The 18,068-nt window shown below is 47.2% G+C and overlaps 1 protein-coding gene across 1 annotated transcript in view; it reads left to right on the plus strand.

Moving 5' to 3' along the window:
• The window catches only part of LOC116950310 (small G protein signaling modulator 2-like), a 171,520-nt gene that overhangs the window by 53,879 nt on the left and 99,573 nt on the right, over positions 1-18,068 (plus strand). The window contains exon 2 of the mRNA XM_076072471.1: positions 6,735-6,810. Within this exon, the coding sequence (XP_075928586.1) occupies positions 6,735-6,810 (76 nt within the window). The remainder of the gene's footprint in view (positions 1-6,734; positions 6,811-18,068) is intronic.

The following is an 18,068-nucleotide window of genomic DNA, read 5'->3' on the forward strand; positions in this document are numbered from 1 at the left end:
TTCTTGATGGTTTCCACCATGTAGGTCTCAGACAGTCCTTCTTGATGGTTTCCACCATGTAGATCTCAGACAGTCTTTCTTGATGGTTTCCACCATGTAGATCTCAGACAGTCCTTCTTGATGGTTTCCACCATGTAGATCTCAGACAGTCCTTCTTGATGGTTTCCACCATGTAGATCTCAGACAGTCCTTCTTGATGGTTTCCACCATGTAGATCTCAGACAGTCCTTCTTGATGGTTTCCACCATGTAGATCTCAGACAGTCTTTCTTGATGGTTTCCACCATGTAGGTCTCAGACAGTCCTTCTTGATGGTTTCCACCATGTAGATCTCAGACAGTCCTTCTTGATGGTTTCCACCATGTAGATCTCAGACAGTCTTTCTTGATGGTTTCCACCATGTAGATCTCAGACAGTCCTTCTTGATGGTTTCCACCATGTAGATCTCAGACAGTCTTTCTTGATGGTTTTCAACATGTAGATCTCAGACAGTCCTTCTTGATGGTTTCCACCATGTAGATCTCCAACAGTCGGCCCCGATGTCGTCCACCTGCAGTCGTCCTTCAGGCCCCGACTGTGGGCCTCGCCCCCCCCCCCCCCACCCCTTATATCCCCACTCGGTTATGCCCCGGTAACTTCCAGCGCTTCCCCCCCCCCCCCCGGCAGATTCTCCCAGCAGACTCCACCGTCTTCTACTTCCCTTCTCCAACCTTCCCTCGTACAGTACCCTGCTTCCACCCACTTCCACTGACCCCACTACAACCCTTGCCATGTACAGTGCCCTACATCATTATCCGCGAAATTTGCTATTCATGAGCATCTCCGGAACGTACGCCTCGCGAATAACGAGGAAACACAGGACATCATTACCATTCTGAGACTGTGTTGACTTTGCCTATTCGAGCTTGTGCATATTGAGCAACACAGCACCCTGCAAATAATAAATTTGTCACTCTCGTGAAGTCAGAAATGTATACACATTTGGACAGCCAAAAACAAGTAAGTGGAGTCGTGGAGTGGAGCCAACGAGTAATGATATTTTCACAGTCTTAGCACCTCCCATTAGGACGGTTGGCTACGTACGGTGGGAAAGAAGTTTAACATACATACGTGGAGTAAAAGGGATTGCCACAAAAATATATTTTTTGGCGAATGCTTCGAGGTGTAATCTAGGTACAGGAGTGACTGTTTCAGCCAATGAAGTGAATAACATTTTTTTCGACCATTGGTATATTTGATATTTGTAGTTCAAGGCTTTCATGAGCGTGCTATTTTACAAATGATCATAGGACGCATTCGTTTCACCAGAGGGGTCGATGTGGCTACCAGGCATATGATGTTAAGATACATCACAACCGTCGTGCAATGATCCGCCCGGAATGGGCGATCGCTGACAGCACTTTCCCCCAACGGTGTCAAAAAAAGCTAAACGTGGAATCTTTGTTTATTTTGTTATGTGTGTGTGTGTGTGATCTGCGTGTGCACAGTGGCAAAGACCTAACTACGCAGCAGTAGTCGTGTGCGTGCGTGCGCTTGTTTTGTGCATTCGCTCGTGGTCCAATGCTAGCGACCACTCCTTCCATTCAGTGTGTCCCAGGCCTTTAAACACGCGCGGACATGGACTGCACAAAGCAACGTCGTTTTTGATTGCATTAAAAATATATATACTTTGTAAAAAAAAAAAATTCCGTCTGTGAATTGCGCGGACAGCATGGAACGTCGAATGATGCTGAAACCCACTGTAACTTTATCCAACGGCGGCGAGAGACAACACCACATTAAAGCTCGCAAATTTTCCTAATCATTCTTTTTCACCCCATCACCATTTGGAGAGTGCTGTGTTATCACGTGAGCGGTTTCTCTCTCTCGCTCTCTCTCGTGCTGCTGCTGCAGCCCCTGTATTGGACACGGAGACATTTAAGTTGCCATTAACAGTTTTACGAGAGGAAGTAGTTCCTGTGCAGTCATCAGTGACAGGCTTTGAGGCCATCAAAATGCGCTGCACGTTAGCATCCTTAACAATGCCGAGTGGTCGCTCGGGGTCTGGCAAACGCCGCATTGCAAGGGGCGACGGCTTGCTTGCAGCCCTCTGCGCTTCTGTACGAATCATCTTAAATCCCCTTGAGCCGCCATCCATCTCGTCGAGTGGACTTCGTTGTCAAATGAAATGTCACCCGATGAGGCTCGAATGAACCGTACCGAATTAACCACACTCGCGTTCTGCTTCAACATTTGGTAGAACGCAGAGGACGATGTTGCGGTACATTATCAACCTCGCATATCAACCAATCGCACGCCAGGCCGCCACAATTGCCCACCGCGACACTCCAGTGGAGTATTACGCGCGCGTCATATATCTGTCATTTCCTAAATCCCACGTTTTCATCCTCCGGTAATGGATCCTTGGTCTCGCCGACATGCATTCGCTCACCGCTGACGCACAGCAAAGCGTTCCCTCCTGTCTATCGGTTTGTGCTTCATCTGTTTTTTTTTTTGTCCAGCAACCTCGCCGTGCAAGGTAACAGCAGCAGCGAGAGTGGGGGTGGAGGAGGAGGGGGGGGGCGACATATCATGATAACACATCAACTCTCCGAAAGGATGGGATGGAAAAGGATGATTTGTCATTTGTGAGCTTCTTCGTGGACCCGTTTCACACCACCGCCTTTAGGAAATAACAATGGACTTTCGTTTTCGATTGGTGTTCACAGCTCTAAATCTGTAACCTATCCTGCCCCATTCCTCAGTTCCCACCGAGTCAGATTTATGCGATGTTTGTCCTGTAAGAATATTCACTGTGTCTGCCTCGCTAGGTTTTCTCTAGGCGCGATCGTATATGTATATACAGCATTATAGTTATAAAAGCTACGTTAAGATTACGTCATGGATCTGTAGTAACGTAACTTTAAGAAGAAAGCAAATAATTTACAAAACTACCTTCAGAGAATGCTTAGGTTCTGACATGTAGGTTCAAAAGTACACCGATAACTTAAACAATAATAATTATATCTACGTGGCAAGCACAGCTAAAATAACTCACATGCAGCACAAGTCAATTACAGAAATATAATCGACGTGGCAGGCTGGGCTTGACGCTCTTTTTCTATATTAAATTATACTTTCCCGGGGTGTCTCCCTGCAGGCTTAAACGGGCACATTTACAAGGAGGCCTTGTTTACGTGTGTGCAGCGCGGATTATAGCAATCACGCAGCACAAACACACCAGAGGAGCCCCAGAAAAGAAAAAAAACAATAAAATGGGGCTGGTGGAGACGTGTGCAGACATTACAGACAGCAGGGCCTTCAGCTTGGCGGTTATCCGATATTCAATTTGAAAGGGAAAAAAACGAGACCCTTACGTCGAAGCAATATGCGCCAGTGTGTGTTTAGGCTCAGTGCCTGATTAAGCTAGTGCCGGGCCTGTAGCATATGCTATAAAGGGGCCCTATATACAGTTTTAGTTTTCAGTTTATTTATTTGGTATAGCCCTGTGAGCCATTCGGCTCTTGAATCGGGTGCAACCACAACAAACAAAAAAACAAAAACACGAACAAGAAAACATCTTAAAGTGACCATGTGACTGTGCAAACAGAAAATCCATGAAAAAAACAGCAAAATCTTCCTGAAAAAGCACCGTACACCAACGCTGTGTGCAAAAATCCCAGTGGGATGCAAGTCAAACAACAACAACAACCACAAGAAAACTTAGATTAAGGCCATCAGTCTAACTCCGTACTACAACAAAACAAAAATGTCCAAACCAAAAAACTTTTCGAAATCACCAAAAAATAAAGCCATAATTGCAATGTAACAGTGATCATAGGGACTGTGACAAAAATAAAACACATACAATTTTTACTTGCATAGTAAAGTTATTGAATTTTTTTCATTTTCTATAAAGCCAGATAATGCGACAAATCGCTAACCTTAAACACCCAGTCGTTTCATAAAAGTTGAAGGCAGCATAGTACTATAGTCAAGTGCAGAATCACTGCACCGGAATTGATAGCTTGAAAGCATTTAGTGCGGGGCCCTTGAAAGTGCGGGGCCCGTAACATTTGTAGCCACTTTGCTACTAGGATAATGCGGCACTCTTTAGGCAGCCTAGCAATTGGGGGTAAATACCCCACATTGCGTTTTGAGCATCGCCAGAGTGCAGACACTTCACTCCAGACACATGAGAAGCTCCTCGACAACCAGAAAAAAATATATTTGTAGACCATGGAGCAAAAATGGATGAACCCTACTCCCCAGGATGAAATACTGTGTGCGTAGCCTGCATGGACGTTATCACAAGACACCTTGCAAGCCCGCCAGAGGGGTACAACAGCAATCTAAATTACTTTCCCAGGTTAAATAGCTTCAGGTGTTGCCATTTATATATTTCAGCGGGACAGAACATTGCCAACGTGCATCACTGTCACCATTATTAAAACCGATCTCTATATTGTTTTCTTTCCACCTGAAGAAGACCGCTTGTGTTGCGATCGAAAAGTCGTGGGTTTTTTTTGCTTTTAATTTAGATTTGTATTTTTTTAATCTACGTGGCTTTACCTAAAGAACCAAGAATATGAATTTCTGCAGTCACGAAAGTTTTAAGTCTAAAATTAAATCCGATCTCCATTCTACAGTCGCCCTATCCCCAGGACACAATTGTGCCTGTGGCTAGTAAACAGAACAATTCATCATCGTCAGCGGCCATGATCAATCCGCTGCTGGATCGAAGGGCGTCCTTCGAGACGCCTCTCACATTCTCGCCGATGGAACAATTCGCACAGCGTGCACCTTCGCGACCAGCTGATCGCGTCGCTGCACCCGTGTGGTCGACGCCAAACTGGGGGATGCTTTCGACTCCCTTGGCTGCCACTCTTTCGTGATTCCCTCCCTCCCACACCCACACCCCCACCCCACCCCGCCCCCCACACTTCGGCCGTCATCCCTTGTAACCAATGTGATCCGCCCAAACCTACGTTGTGTAACAAATTGAACACAAAGAACTGCACTTGTGTTGCTTCGTGCCAGCCTCTTGTCAGAGCTGTAGGTCAAAGCATACCAGGGTAGCTTAAATTCCCCTTGACGAACCTGCAGCTTGTCAAGTGCCTTCTCAGCCATTTGAACTTGATGCATTAACGCGAGTGGTGGGAATAAAATAAAAACATTTTTAATTTTGTTTTATTTTTTTACCTACGTAACTTTACCGAAAGAGCCAGAGAGTATGGATTCCTGCAGTCACGAAAGAACGAGTGGGGATGCTATCAAAGACCATTCTACAGATGATAATGAGACACTGCCTTCATGTTAGCCTAACGGCTTGAGAAAATGCATAACAATGGAACACATTTTTACGTGGTACTCGATTGGCACTGGTGCACTAGCACAACAAAAACAGCATATTCATAGAAGGGGCCATTTCTTGAAACGTTACTTTTTTCCTTTTAGGGAAATGTTATTTATGGCAATACGTTGATGTGGTATATGTGGTATATCATGAACAACAATGCGGATTCATATAGAACGTCTACAAATGACTGCATCCTCAGAATGCTGTGCAAAAAAACAATAAAAAAATAAACCTTTCACTGGAAGAACATCAAATTCCCCGTGCCACCGTCGGAGCCGTGGCAGGCCCTGCGAGAGTCCCCGCCACGTGAGACGGCGACCATGGCAAGGGCCAAGAGGCAGCGGCAGGATCAGGCCAGCAACGGGTTAAAAAAATGTAAAGCAATAATAATACATAAATAAATGAAATAACGGAGGGGATTAGCACATTTTAAATGGGTTGGGGGTTTTGCAGTGAAAATCTGAAGCGCTCAGCGGCATCATATCCTTTTCACAGGGTGATGGGAGACAGGCACAGCCAAATCGTGGCCATCGTCCCATTAAGGACCCATTCGCAATATTTGAAATTTGCCGTCACAGTTAAACATTCTGCGGCCAATCATAAGGAGAACAAAAAAAAACCCCATCCTTAGATTATGTAATTACAAACAGCATCTATAACGCTCTCTTTGCTCCCCACGACTCTGGAGATTTGCAATCACATTCGCTTGTTATTTTGAAACGCACTGCCACGGGTGGCATAGTGGCACAACGATCGGTGCGACTACCGTGTGGCCCAGTTTCCACGGAGGTACAGCTGGAGTTCCTCCTCATCAGCTTGTTAACATTTCCTGAGCAGAGTCAATCAATTGAAGACCACTTTGCGGGGAAGTCCACGTCCTACAGATAGACTCAATCTTGGCGTAAAAAAATGAGAATATCCACCAAATAGCTCGGACGAGCCACCGCCTCAATGATCATTTGAGTAAGAAATCACTTTGCCTTTGATTACAAAAGTATGGTAGATCGTCAGAGGTAATGAGGTGACATTTGCAGCAGTGACACGGCCTCACGGTAGCGCATTTTCGCCACTTGCTACGAAGGTTTACAGCTCGATTCCAGTGTTCGGCCCGGTCATATTTCCGTGGTGTGCATTAACCGAAGAATAATACAGGCCGACTGCTTCACAGTGATAATTACAGATCACGTGACATCATTCGCAAGTTGTACATGGCAATCATAACTGCCCCGCTTGAAATGCAAACATTGGCAGAACCCCTCCTGAAAAAGGCATGAGAGTGAGACTTTCCTGGTTAAACAAACGCGTGATAATACGAAAAAATAATAATAATACATTATAATTAAATACCCTTTGACAGCATTTTTCTCTCTCCTCCACTCTCACCTCTCATCCACCAGGTGAAGCAGATCATGGAGGAGGCTGTGACAAGGAAGTTTGTTCATGAAGATAGCAGCCACATCATCACATTCTGTGGTAAGCCGAGGCGCGTGCGTGTGTGTATGTCTGGCCTGGCACAAGCGTCGTGGGGACGTCACCGCCACTTAGTGGCGAATGGCGGTTGTTGTGTGTGATTGAGCTGTGACCCGAGTTAGATTCCTGCTTACGGCCAACACCAGTGAAAATGATCTGAACCGGTCCTGGGCCTCCTCTAGGTCTACTCAGCCTCAAATGAGTGCCTGGTGCGGAGGGTAAACATCGCCACCTAAAGTATGTTCAAATATGAGGGGGGGGGGGGGGGTCTATGTCCTTTTGAGTGTGAGCACGGTTGCGTCCGGTTAGTTTTTCCTTTGACAAAAATTATCACATTAAATGTGCCCGATATCGTCGTTTGGACAATGTAAGGTATGCAAGGCTGAGTTTGGTTCATACCTACAGCACCTGGATGGGTGACCACCAAGGCTTGCCAGATGTCTTGGAACTGGGGCTGCTCAATAGGAGATGACAGTGTTGAGTGTCACCCCGAATGTGTGTGCGTACTCGGGCACGTAGTCTTTTGATTGAACCAAATGAACGGTCACAAATGAATGGTCGTGAATACACATTTTTGACCGAAAACATGGGATTTGTCACTAGGAATCTCTGCCAAGGTTCAATGGGTCTTGCATATATAATTACACCTATTATGGTTTTTGGTCCAGGAAGATACACTGCACGTATATTGTTGATGAAAACGAATTCTATACGGTCAAGGGCTGGATGGCAGGGCAACGTTCCTCACGGCACTGTCAGACGACGCAAGATTCATGCTGGTTCAGCAGTTCCACTGCTGATATACTATTTATTGTTTTATTTTTCTACCTACGTGACTTTACCGAACGAACCAAAGAGTATTATTTTAAACATAAGCTACTGTGATGACAGTGGTTAACGAACCCTGCCCCCTACTAAGCCGTGATGGGCTGTACCTCACAGTGATCGAGCAAATAAGCGCTCCGCACGTTTCCCTCCCGTATCGGCCCTCCACGTATAAAAAAAGAAAATTAATTATTTACGCATCCCTTCAGCCATACTTCCTTTCGGGAGTGCATAAAGTCAGCAGGATTGGCTGAACACAGTCAAACCCTGGACCGGTTGCAACATTCAGTGCCTCATTTACAGAGTCAGGATTTGCCCAATGTTTATGGGCAAGGAGCCCGTCTTTTAAGCCACGAAATATGAGGCGCATAGAATTCATGTTCTTAGCACATTCCGATCGCTGCAAGCCACGAGTGTAGTGGTTCTCAGAGTGCGGCCCACCGCTAACACCAGTGGGCCGACGCGGTCCTCCGGAAATAAAAACCTTTTGTTTCGGACGTTAATTCACATTTTACTTAGAGAGTATTTAATTTAAAAAAATGAATTTTTATTTAAAGCTTTCGTGACTGCAGGGATTCATATTCTTGGTTCTTTCGGTAAAGTCACGTAGAAGGGAAACAATAAAATAATAAAAATATAAAACAATAAAATTATCACGACGTTTAGACTACAACACAAGTAATGATCATCAGGTGTGCAAACCACAGCAACAAAATTTGAAAAAAGTGGGGTTTTTTGAACGTTAGTACCACGGACAGCGATTTTGGCAGTTGTTTAGATGGACGAGTCCATCCATGTTCGGAAAATGAAGTTAAGTAAACAACCCTGACTAAACTACCCTAACCTTAAGATTTAGATGCTCCCCCCCAAAAAATCACCCTTATAGCTGCGTTAAAAAATGTGTTTTTGTGTTCCCTTAATATGAATCACGTTGTGTTACTGGTATTTAGAGAGAGAGAGAAGCGAATGCGTTTTGTCGCCAGGCGTGGTCCGTGCATATTTTTTACATCGGCCGCGCGGTCCGCGTGCCACAAAACAGTTTGAGAAACCACTGCAGTAGAGGCAGGGGGGAACTAAACCGCATCACGACTTTGAAAAAAATAAAACAGTAATAATTAATTCCGTAATCAAATCACAACTCGAATCGTGAGGCAAAGTGAACCGCTTCGCAGGTATGCACTGGGTGTTTTTTTTAAATTCCGCTCAGGCGGGGTTGTTTATTCTCGTCGTGCACAGGGAGGGGACGGGAAGGGTTCGATTTGAGGCGATCGTTACTGACGAACGAGGAGGATTTTGTGGCTTTTGTTTGTCCCAGTTTCGCCTCACAGTAGATTCTGAAGGGAAAAAAAAATTGCTCATTTCCTACCGTGCTCCAACACGCACTCCCTGCCACACCACGCACCCCCTGCTACACCACGCACCCCCTGCCCCACCACGCACTCCCTGCCACACCACGCGCGCCCTGCCACACTCTCAGCAGCAGTTTGCAGAGGTTACATCGGTGGCTCTTAACCTTGACTGCAACCTTGTACCCCTTTGGTTCTCAATCGTAAAAAAAGTATAACGTTAATAAATACTTAGGGTTTGATTAAACAAAGTAGTTGTAGGTACGCGCGCCCCGCTTAATTTGTGTGCTTCGATTGTTTACCTTCAAAAAAATCTGGGCGTGTATCGCATCCCCAGAAAGGGCATCTCGCACTCCCTAGGGACGCGTGCACCCCAGGTTAAAAAAACCGCTGTGTTACATGAACCAATTACATACATCGTATGTTGTTGGCGTGGATGGTTGCCGTGTCTGTAACTTCCCACTGCTGGTCAAAGGCATCCATTTCCTTAAATTCCTTCCTAAGTTATCCTGTACAGTCGTGGCTTTCAAACTCTTTGATGTCATCTCCCTGCTGCCATCTCTTCCACTGTCTTCCTCTTCGCTTCCTGCCTTCTCCCTCTTGATGTCCACTCCGTGGTTAATGTTGTCCACCTCTCGTCTGTTCTTCTCACGGCATCTCAAACGTTATCCTCTCGCGCGCGCGCGCGCGCTAGATTGGGTGCAACGTTGTTGCGAACGTGATCATCCATTTTAAAGATGAATCGATGCGTCGTCACACACACACGCACGCACGCACACACACGCGTACCGCCATGCAGCGGGGAAACACGCGTTCGGATGCAAGCGCTTCCCCCTTTGGGTCCTGGTGTTCGGGGCCACAGATAGAGATGGAAGGGGCGGGGGGGGGGAGTTAGGGAGATGGAGGGAGTGGTGGGAGTTGTGGGGGGGTCACGCGACGCAGCACAGATCTTCAGGCTGCTTTGCTCACTGCTCAGCAAACCGTGGCATGAATACTGCTTAACACCCACAGGCAGAAGCCAAATCTCGGGACGATGTGGAGCAGGCTGCATAATCCAAATTTAATCCGGCAGGGATTTTTTTTAATTCTTATTATATTTTTGTTAGAGTTTCTCTTCGTTTTTTTTAGCGATTGTGCTGTTGGCATCGGTTGAATCCGTCAAGGTCTGTTTTACTGTTTTGACTTTGCATCGCTAATTACATGAAAAATAGAATGCGAGTGATTGGGTTTTTAAAAAAAAATCTCTCTACATATATATCAACACGAGTCATTGTTAATCAGGCCGAGCCGAACTAACTCGCCGCACGACAACCCGGATTAGTCACCAGTGGCTGCCGCTCTTTGAAAGGTCCTCGTTACAATTAATTTTTTAAAGTGTGCGTCCGCTGGCTTGAGGCGCCTTCGTGTTCAGTCGTAGAGCCGCAAGGCACCGCACTCACACTTTGGTGCACCGCTTGAACAAATGCGCCGCGGTGTTCGAAATAAACAAAACAAAATCGTAATTAGTTTGGCCCCACAACTCGTTACATTTACCGAACATTCATTATGCATTATCCGTCGACCGTGGAGTATGTTAGTTTGTGTTTGAATAGCAAGAGCTTTTGATTTATTTCGAAATGCCTTTTTCTTAAAATGAGGGTGCTCCAACAAGGAATTCCCCTGTAGTTCGGTGATCTTCGCGATGCAGCGGTTGACGATTCATTGAGAGGATCGTGTTTTTGTTTCACCGTGCTGAATGGTGATGCCTCTAGTTGCCGCGGGAATGACACAAACCCATTACCTACAATATGTTTTTAAATCACCGATAGATATTTTTGTTTCAAAGTTTCCCTGCGTTGGTCTCACAGTGCCCAGCGTCAGAGTTGTATGATCACACGTTAGATTTCCCCCGACAAATATTGATTTCCCCTTCACCTCCGGCCTTACGTGAACCCAAAGCACTTGCACAGTTGCCCAAAGCACCGGAAAGTTGGAGCGAGACGTCTCTCTACAGCCATGGAAACCCCCCCCCTCCCCCGTCAATTCTTAAATAATATGCGACTCCATTTAGAGCACAACGTCGCACTAGGGACTGACTTGAGGTAGTTAATGGGTATGCACAAAGGTCGGATGCGTTAACTTCCGTAGCAAATGACAGCTAAACCGTGCTCATACCACACTGGGCGCACGCGGTTAATTGGTCAGGGCAGACACGCAATGGCCGGATTCGCACCGCTACGCAGTATGCCTATCGTGAGCTAAAGGATCATATTTCATCAATGAATTTACATCATTTCCACATCCTAGCTAGCAGACGGACAAACGAATGCACATGGGGGTTGAATCCGCAGAGTGGATTCCTTCCAACCTGACATCAAACATTACGAGAGATATGAGCCCTCTGCAACGAGCTTCGTGCACATTTATATATATACGGCAACATTTTGCGAACTTTTATCGCGGTTAAATTACGCAAAAATGGTGTCCCACGCGGTTCGGAGATGCGCGAGGGGAAGGGCACTTCGACAGATTCGTGAAAGCTGAAAAGCTGAAAGCTTCGTGGCTTTGCGAGAAAAGCCACGACGGTCGCCCACTGCCACGTCCGTCAGCGCTCGCTTTATCTCCGTTGACGGAGGATTGGCACCGACCGTGACGGATGCTCGCATCGTGTACGAGCTTCCGGGCTATGCCAACTCGTTTACAGGTGACCTACGGGTTGGGACACCACGGTGGAGAGATGTTAACAACCTCGCCTAGTGTACAGGAGGTCGTGGGTTCGATCCCGACCACGACGCCTGCTGCTGCTGTATATTTGGAGTTTTCGTCTCTCTCTCCCTCTCGCCCCGTGGTTGTGTGGATTTTTCTCCGGGTCCTCCGGTTTTTGCGTCCACATTTAGAATCAACATCACGCATTTAGAGTATTTGACTGCTGTATATTTCCACACGATCAGCCACTTCGTTGTGCTATCATTTGTGGCCAGGGCGCTTATGAAAAAAACAAAACTTATACAGCTCAGGGGGCCTTACCTTGTAAAATAAAAAAAGAATAGTTTATAAATAAAATATTTTATAGAATAATAACCCCGGGATGCAATCAGTGCGGCAGGGCGGCCAGGCGATGTGGAACTCATGAGGCTGGTACAACTGTGACGTTGATTTACCGCCGCAGCATTTAAAAGGGCACCACTGCGTGGCTGTTGGCCGATGCTGGCGCCGTTCACGTTCGCTTTTGATTCTTCGAGCCACCGCCCTGGCGATGTTGCTCCCGCCGTCGGGGCGACGGGGACATCGACGATTCCGATCTGCGAATGAGTCGAGATGCCGACGGGCGGACGGTGACATCCAGCAGCATTTGCGCCACGCGCCGCACGACCCTCGTGCGTGCCGTCAAATCCAGGAGACGTCAACTCGTCGCTGCCGCAGACCAAAAAATTGACGGGCAAGGAAAAGTCGCCGGACGCGCGTGAAATGGGGCCCACCGCTGTGCAGCACGCTCACCCTGGTGCCCTGCTGGGTTGTTTGCGCGGGCTCGCTCCATCGTGCCACGCGGCTTTAAACGCTTCCCACGGGAGCCTCGCGTCACACGCGTCCCGCTGAAACCAAACGTGATGCCCAAGGCAAACGTGGAAATTGCGCCTGCGGCAGACGCGAAAGGATCGCGAGCAATCCAAGAGCGCTGGAATCAGCAGACCGAAAGGTCGGACGACGTGGACCGGCTGCCCTGCGCGGCAACCCGCGACGCCGGTTTGACGTGAGTCGGAGTCATGATGGAGCTGGACGGAGGAGATCGTGGTTTTTCGCAAGGGGGGTGGTGACGGGGTTAGCGGTGGGGTGGCGGGGGTGGGATGCGAGCCGTGGCGCCGCTGGGTACCCGGCCGTCTCGGTGGGGTTGGAGAAGCCGCGCGTGCGTCACAGCCGGAGACGGCCGCTGTGTGACGGGAATAATGAGATTTCTCCCCGCTCTGACGTGCGCGACGCCCCCTTGCACTCCCTCCCCATCCGTCTTACGCCCACAGATAACCGAGGCCATTATTCAGAGAGACGCTATTTTTAAACGAACCGGTGGTACAGGTGTGGGTTATAAGCGGAAGGGGGACGAGGTGGGCTCGTGTGTGCGGAATGGGCCTGTCATTCCGCGTTCTATGGGACGAGTGCCACTCGAGGGGGGGGGGGGGGGGGAATCTGTGTACAGCAGCTTGCTGTGTGCGCGCGTGGCAATTGAGAGAACGTAAAAATGCGTCGTGTTTTCTTTCTTTCCCCGCCACGATGTAGTGTTCAATAACAAGTAGTAATACTAATAATAATCATGGAATGCACTTCTACGTAGAGCAAAGAAGATTTGTGAGCCTCTTATTGGATGAATGAGTATGATCATTAATTCCTGTTCCTCGAGACATCAATTCAGTACCGCAATAATGATGTGAATCTTCCCTGCGTTCAATCTTCCCCCACTCCCCTTCGTTCACTGCAACGCGTGGCTACAAATGTCACGACAAAAGTGCTGATGCCTTCTCTGGACAATCGTGCGTCTGCACTAACTTTGTCATTATGCCTGTGGCCCCCTGTAGCTGTGATCACGCTATGACTATTTTTCATCTTCACTTTGTTGGCTTTGCCATGGCTATGCGTGCGCACGCGTGCTGTGTATATTCCGGGCAGCACTGGGGGACTCTGAGCCCGTATGAAAGTGTCAAAAACCAGGCAGAGGCATCGCTGGGCCACGGTGCGCTGAGCGTCGTGCAGGTGCCGGTGAGGCAGCGGGAAAAAAGCGGACAAACGGCGTCACACTTCAGCGAGACCTTCGCGAGCTTAAATGTGACTACATTGCCTGCGGGTCATGCACCCGCAAGTCTGAGAATCCGTTACGCCACAAGAACTGCCCTGCGGATAGCTGTGCGGCTCAGGAAGATCCCTTGCAGCCTAAATGAACATTTTTAGTTTTCACATTTACAGACCTCTGCTAATCCACTCCTGGACGAACGCCTCCCAATGCTGCGTCGGTCATGCAGACTTGTTTGACCATACTTCACTACACTGGTCAGTGAGATAGGTAGGTAAAAAAATATTTTTTTACCTAGCGACGTGACTTTACCGAAAGAACCAAAGAATATGAATTCCTGAAGTGACGAAAGCTTTAAGTCAAGATGGTCATTGAGAGTTCATGACGGGTGGGTACCCATGACGGCCGGTTCAGATATCACTAGCCGACTAATGCTAATCATTGGCCTGGAATCGAATGCGGGTTGGTCATGATCATAGCGCAGTACGCCTCCCAATGGGCCAGCACTTCGCCCATTCCAGCCCTTCTAGCTTACCACAGGGAATACCGTGGTATAAGCCAACATGGTCATAAGCAGTTTCCTGCGCAAACGAGCATGGGGAGATACGTACCTCATACTTATAGCTCTGACCCAGCATGGGAATTCCACATTCCTCTGGTGGGGGACATGTTCGATAAAGAGGACAAGCACGGTTGACTGCCTACCGAGGTGCTTGTTTTATCCATCCTGAAGGGCTAAGGGCTGACTGGACCCCTGACTGGGATTTGAACTTGTAACTAGGAACGTAACCGCCTACACTCGTTCCATGAATTTGTCACAACTCAGGCTCGAGATTCCTTTCAATAAATAATTCACTCCGTCTCGTTTTTACCATCTCATTCGCATTGTTTCTCATTTTCTTTCCTGCCTCGACCGTATAGCTTTTCTTACCGTGGGCGACATTAGCATATGCTTTGCATATTTCAGTCAATGCATCGATTGTAATCAATGAGCCTCACACTCCATTCGATCCATATATAATTTGCTATGAAGAAGGGTCGTTGTCCGAAACGTCGTACATTATAGATATATGTGTTTTTCTTTTAAGGCCGCAGTGTTATTGACGAATGTGTTAAGCGTTTTTTGGTAAAATTGTGCTTTAGCCCCACTGCCAACGCAGCATCACCAAATTAATTGCCTTATTATTAGTTTAAAGGTGCAGCCCTGCAAGTGCTTGCTCACACCACGGCTGGAGGAAGGGCTTCTGCTAGAGAGAGCGAGAGAGCTCCAGAGAGTCGCTCTCGTGGAGGGGGATTTGGCCTACTCTTCCACGCTGGCCAGAGATCTTGGAAGAGTTGGGAGTGTCCACGCTTTACGTCACCGCACGCGACCTGGCGATTGACAGGCGGCGGCGTGCCCGATTATGCTGCTGGGTGGGCAGAGGTGGTGACTTCCGGGTGAGGAATTTTTCATGAGGACATATTACAAACCCACGGACACCACCAGACGAATCAGCCGCTCTCATTGGCAAACTAAACTGAAAAGGAAAGTGCGACATTGCCTCCCGCATTTGGCAATGCTTGCCGAGACCGTGGACCGAGATCTGACCTCGATTTGCCTGCTGTTTTCTCAATTATATCTCAATAACGTCGCAGTCTCTGACAGATTAAGGCGGGCATTTCTAACGTTCCCATAAGCATCAGGAGGGGAATTAATTTCTCTCAGTCTGCCTTCTCAGTTATTAGTATTAAGTCGGCAAGTGTGTTTGACGTGTTCGCAGGACCATGCGGCATCTATTTATTCATTCATTCATTCGTTTGAAATGTACGACCTCTGCTTGGGTAGAGACACTGAAATCAATGCATTTCATTTTCAGGAATGTTCATCCACAGAGGCAAGATTGACTTTCTACATTTGCCAGTGTGAGCAGTATTCAAATTTACGATAGTGAAATGTGGAAACTTTTTATGGGCTTATATTTTCTATATGTATCAATGCAATATATTTGACAATCTTATATCATATGCCATGTATATATTTCGTTTAAAGCAGAGGAGGTCCCCCTGAGATTGATGTCTGGTAATGGAAAGTTTGTAATTCAGCACTCGAAGGTATAATATTATATATAGGTACAAGGAAATAAATATCTGAATCCAAGATATTAATCTAAACGGCATCCAAATAAATAAATAAATACCGGTTTGTATATACAGTGTCTTGCAACCCAGGTCACCTTTGCAAAAAAGATATGAATCTCAATGGGTTCTCACTTGGTTAAACAAATGTCACTGAATTGAATTGCTATTCATCAATATCAACACTCGGGATTTGTGAGAATAGTTTGGCCATTTTGACAGTTGCTCCAGGTCTATCGCGAGCCCGGGAGCAGATTGGTGGGTGGGCGAGCGGGGGATAAGTATGGACAGGGTGCATGGGCTACACACAGAGTTCAACTGGGGCTGCTAGGCAACCGATAATGTTATCAGGTCATCAAGTAGGCAGGCCAGCGCGTGATTCGCCGATGATGAAATCGTGTTGTCTCAACTCTTAGACGTTTTATCACGATCGAGGGGCTTAGGTTAGTTCGTGATCTGGAGTCCTTCAACACACCCGGGAATGCCGGGGACGTTGCAGGGCCCTGCCCGCGAGGTTTGGCCTAAGAGACGGCTTTGAGGATTCGCTCCATTTCGACCGTCCAACCTCTCCTTCGATGATGCCGGTTTCCATCGTTCATGCGGGCCAACCGCGTCCAAGCAAACCCTACCGCCCAAAGACAAAGGGGGAGTATTTTACTCCTTTGGGGTGAACGTGCAATTGCGCCTCAACAGCTGCATGCCAGTGGATCCTTGAATCCATCTGTGCGTCATGTCCCCGTACGCGAAGGCTTTCTCCCGTTTTGCTGGTTTCCTATTGCGTGCCACAACAATAAATGGCAACGCAGGATCCTACTGAAAAATATTCCGAGGACCAAGCGTTGATGCCCTGGCTAGCTTAAGGTCATCGTTCTTATTATCGTTTAAGCGTAACTTGAATCGCACGGCCTACGATCAATCCCTGTGCAGATATTACTCGGGTCAAAGATGTCTCGGACAGTCCAGGGTTTGTCCCAATTAGATTTCTATCCTAATGTCTCCGTGTGTCCGCGTCCGTTTAACACGCAGGAGGCCTTCGCGGACCATTATTGTCCATAATAGAGGTTTGTTTTGGGTTAGATCGCGTAAATATTAATGTTTCGTGAAAGCCACCACCACCCGACATAGCCAATTAATAAGGTTTGTCACGTAAATAAAAGATGCCAATTCGTTACTAGTTCAGCACACCGGCGTGTTGGAGAGTAAACCCACAACATTTACAATTTGAGTACAATTCCAGCACTCGAGTAGTCGAATTGTAAATGGTGTGGGTTTACTCTCCAACACACCGGTGGGTTGATCTAGTAACGAATTGGCATCTTTTGTCCACGTCCATTTGCTCGATTCCTTCCTTGTGAAAAAGGGCGTTTATTTTACATTCACGTTGCGACTGTCTGCGAACTCTTGCCAGATGTTCTCCTCTCTCATTCCTCATCCCAGAGCCAAACGTCACAAGGATCCTCTCGCCTGCTCCCTTTACCTAACGTTTGCATTGAAGTGCCTTCCAGAGTAACGAATTGCTGTGTTCACCCTCGCTTGGCGGTTGATTAAAATTCTCAAAACATTTTGGTAAATTTCTATGACTTCGTGAACTTGTTGTTGTAGCGTGTATTAAATGTATGTTCATCTTGCAGCTCCATTACGGGCTTTGTGTTAGCTGGGCAACTTTATCTCAATGTATTATCCTCTTAAATGCTAAAACTTTTGTCGTTCCCCAGGCAGACCAAGTGTCATACTACCCATAACTTCTTATACGGAAACTATCCAGTTTCCTGGTTGCCCAAAATTGGCTACATCATGGTGATTTAAAAGCAGACAAATAAATAATCCATCGGCGCTACACCCCCCTGCGCACCATCTATCCTGCTACCTGGCGCCCATCCGAACGCCGCTCAAGCGGAGGCTTTACAATCTCGCACTGCCACCTTTGCCACTCTCGCGTGTTACCACTCTCTCGGTGTGAGAGCTCTGGGCATAGCAGGGCCGTCTCATTCCGTGCACATGGTTGCGACGGTCACAGTGACACCGCTGATTAATTACTGCCGTAATCTTTTTCTTCATTTGTATGACCAAGCGAAGGCTCATTAACGTGTACAATTTAAATTTCCAGGTGGGCCTGGTTAAACGTTGAAAGTAATTCCAGCATATAATAATAATAAATTTAGTTTTAGTAGTTGATAATTTGTTGCGTTAAGGTATCGGTTGTGACATTGGCACGC

This window comes from Petromyzon marinus, chromosome 38, assembly GCF_048934315.1.
Source record: "Petromyzon marinus isolate PM22_M1 ecotype Great Lakes invasive population chromosome 38, UKy_Petmar_22M1.pri1.0, whole genome shotgun sequence".
Taxonomy (NCBI): Eukaryota; Metazoa; Chordata; class Hyperoartia; order Petromyzontiformes; family Petromyzontidae; genus Petromyzon; species Petromyzon marinus.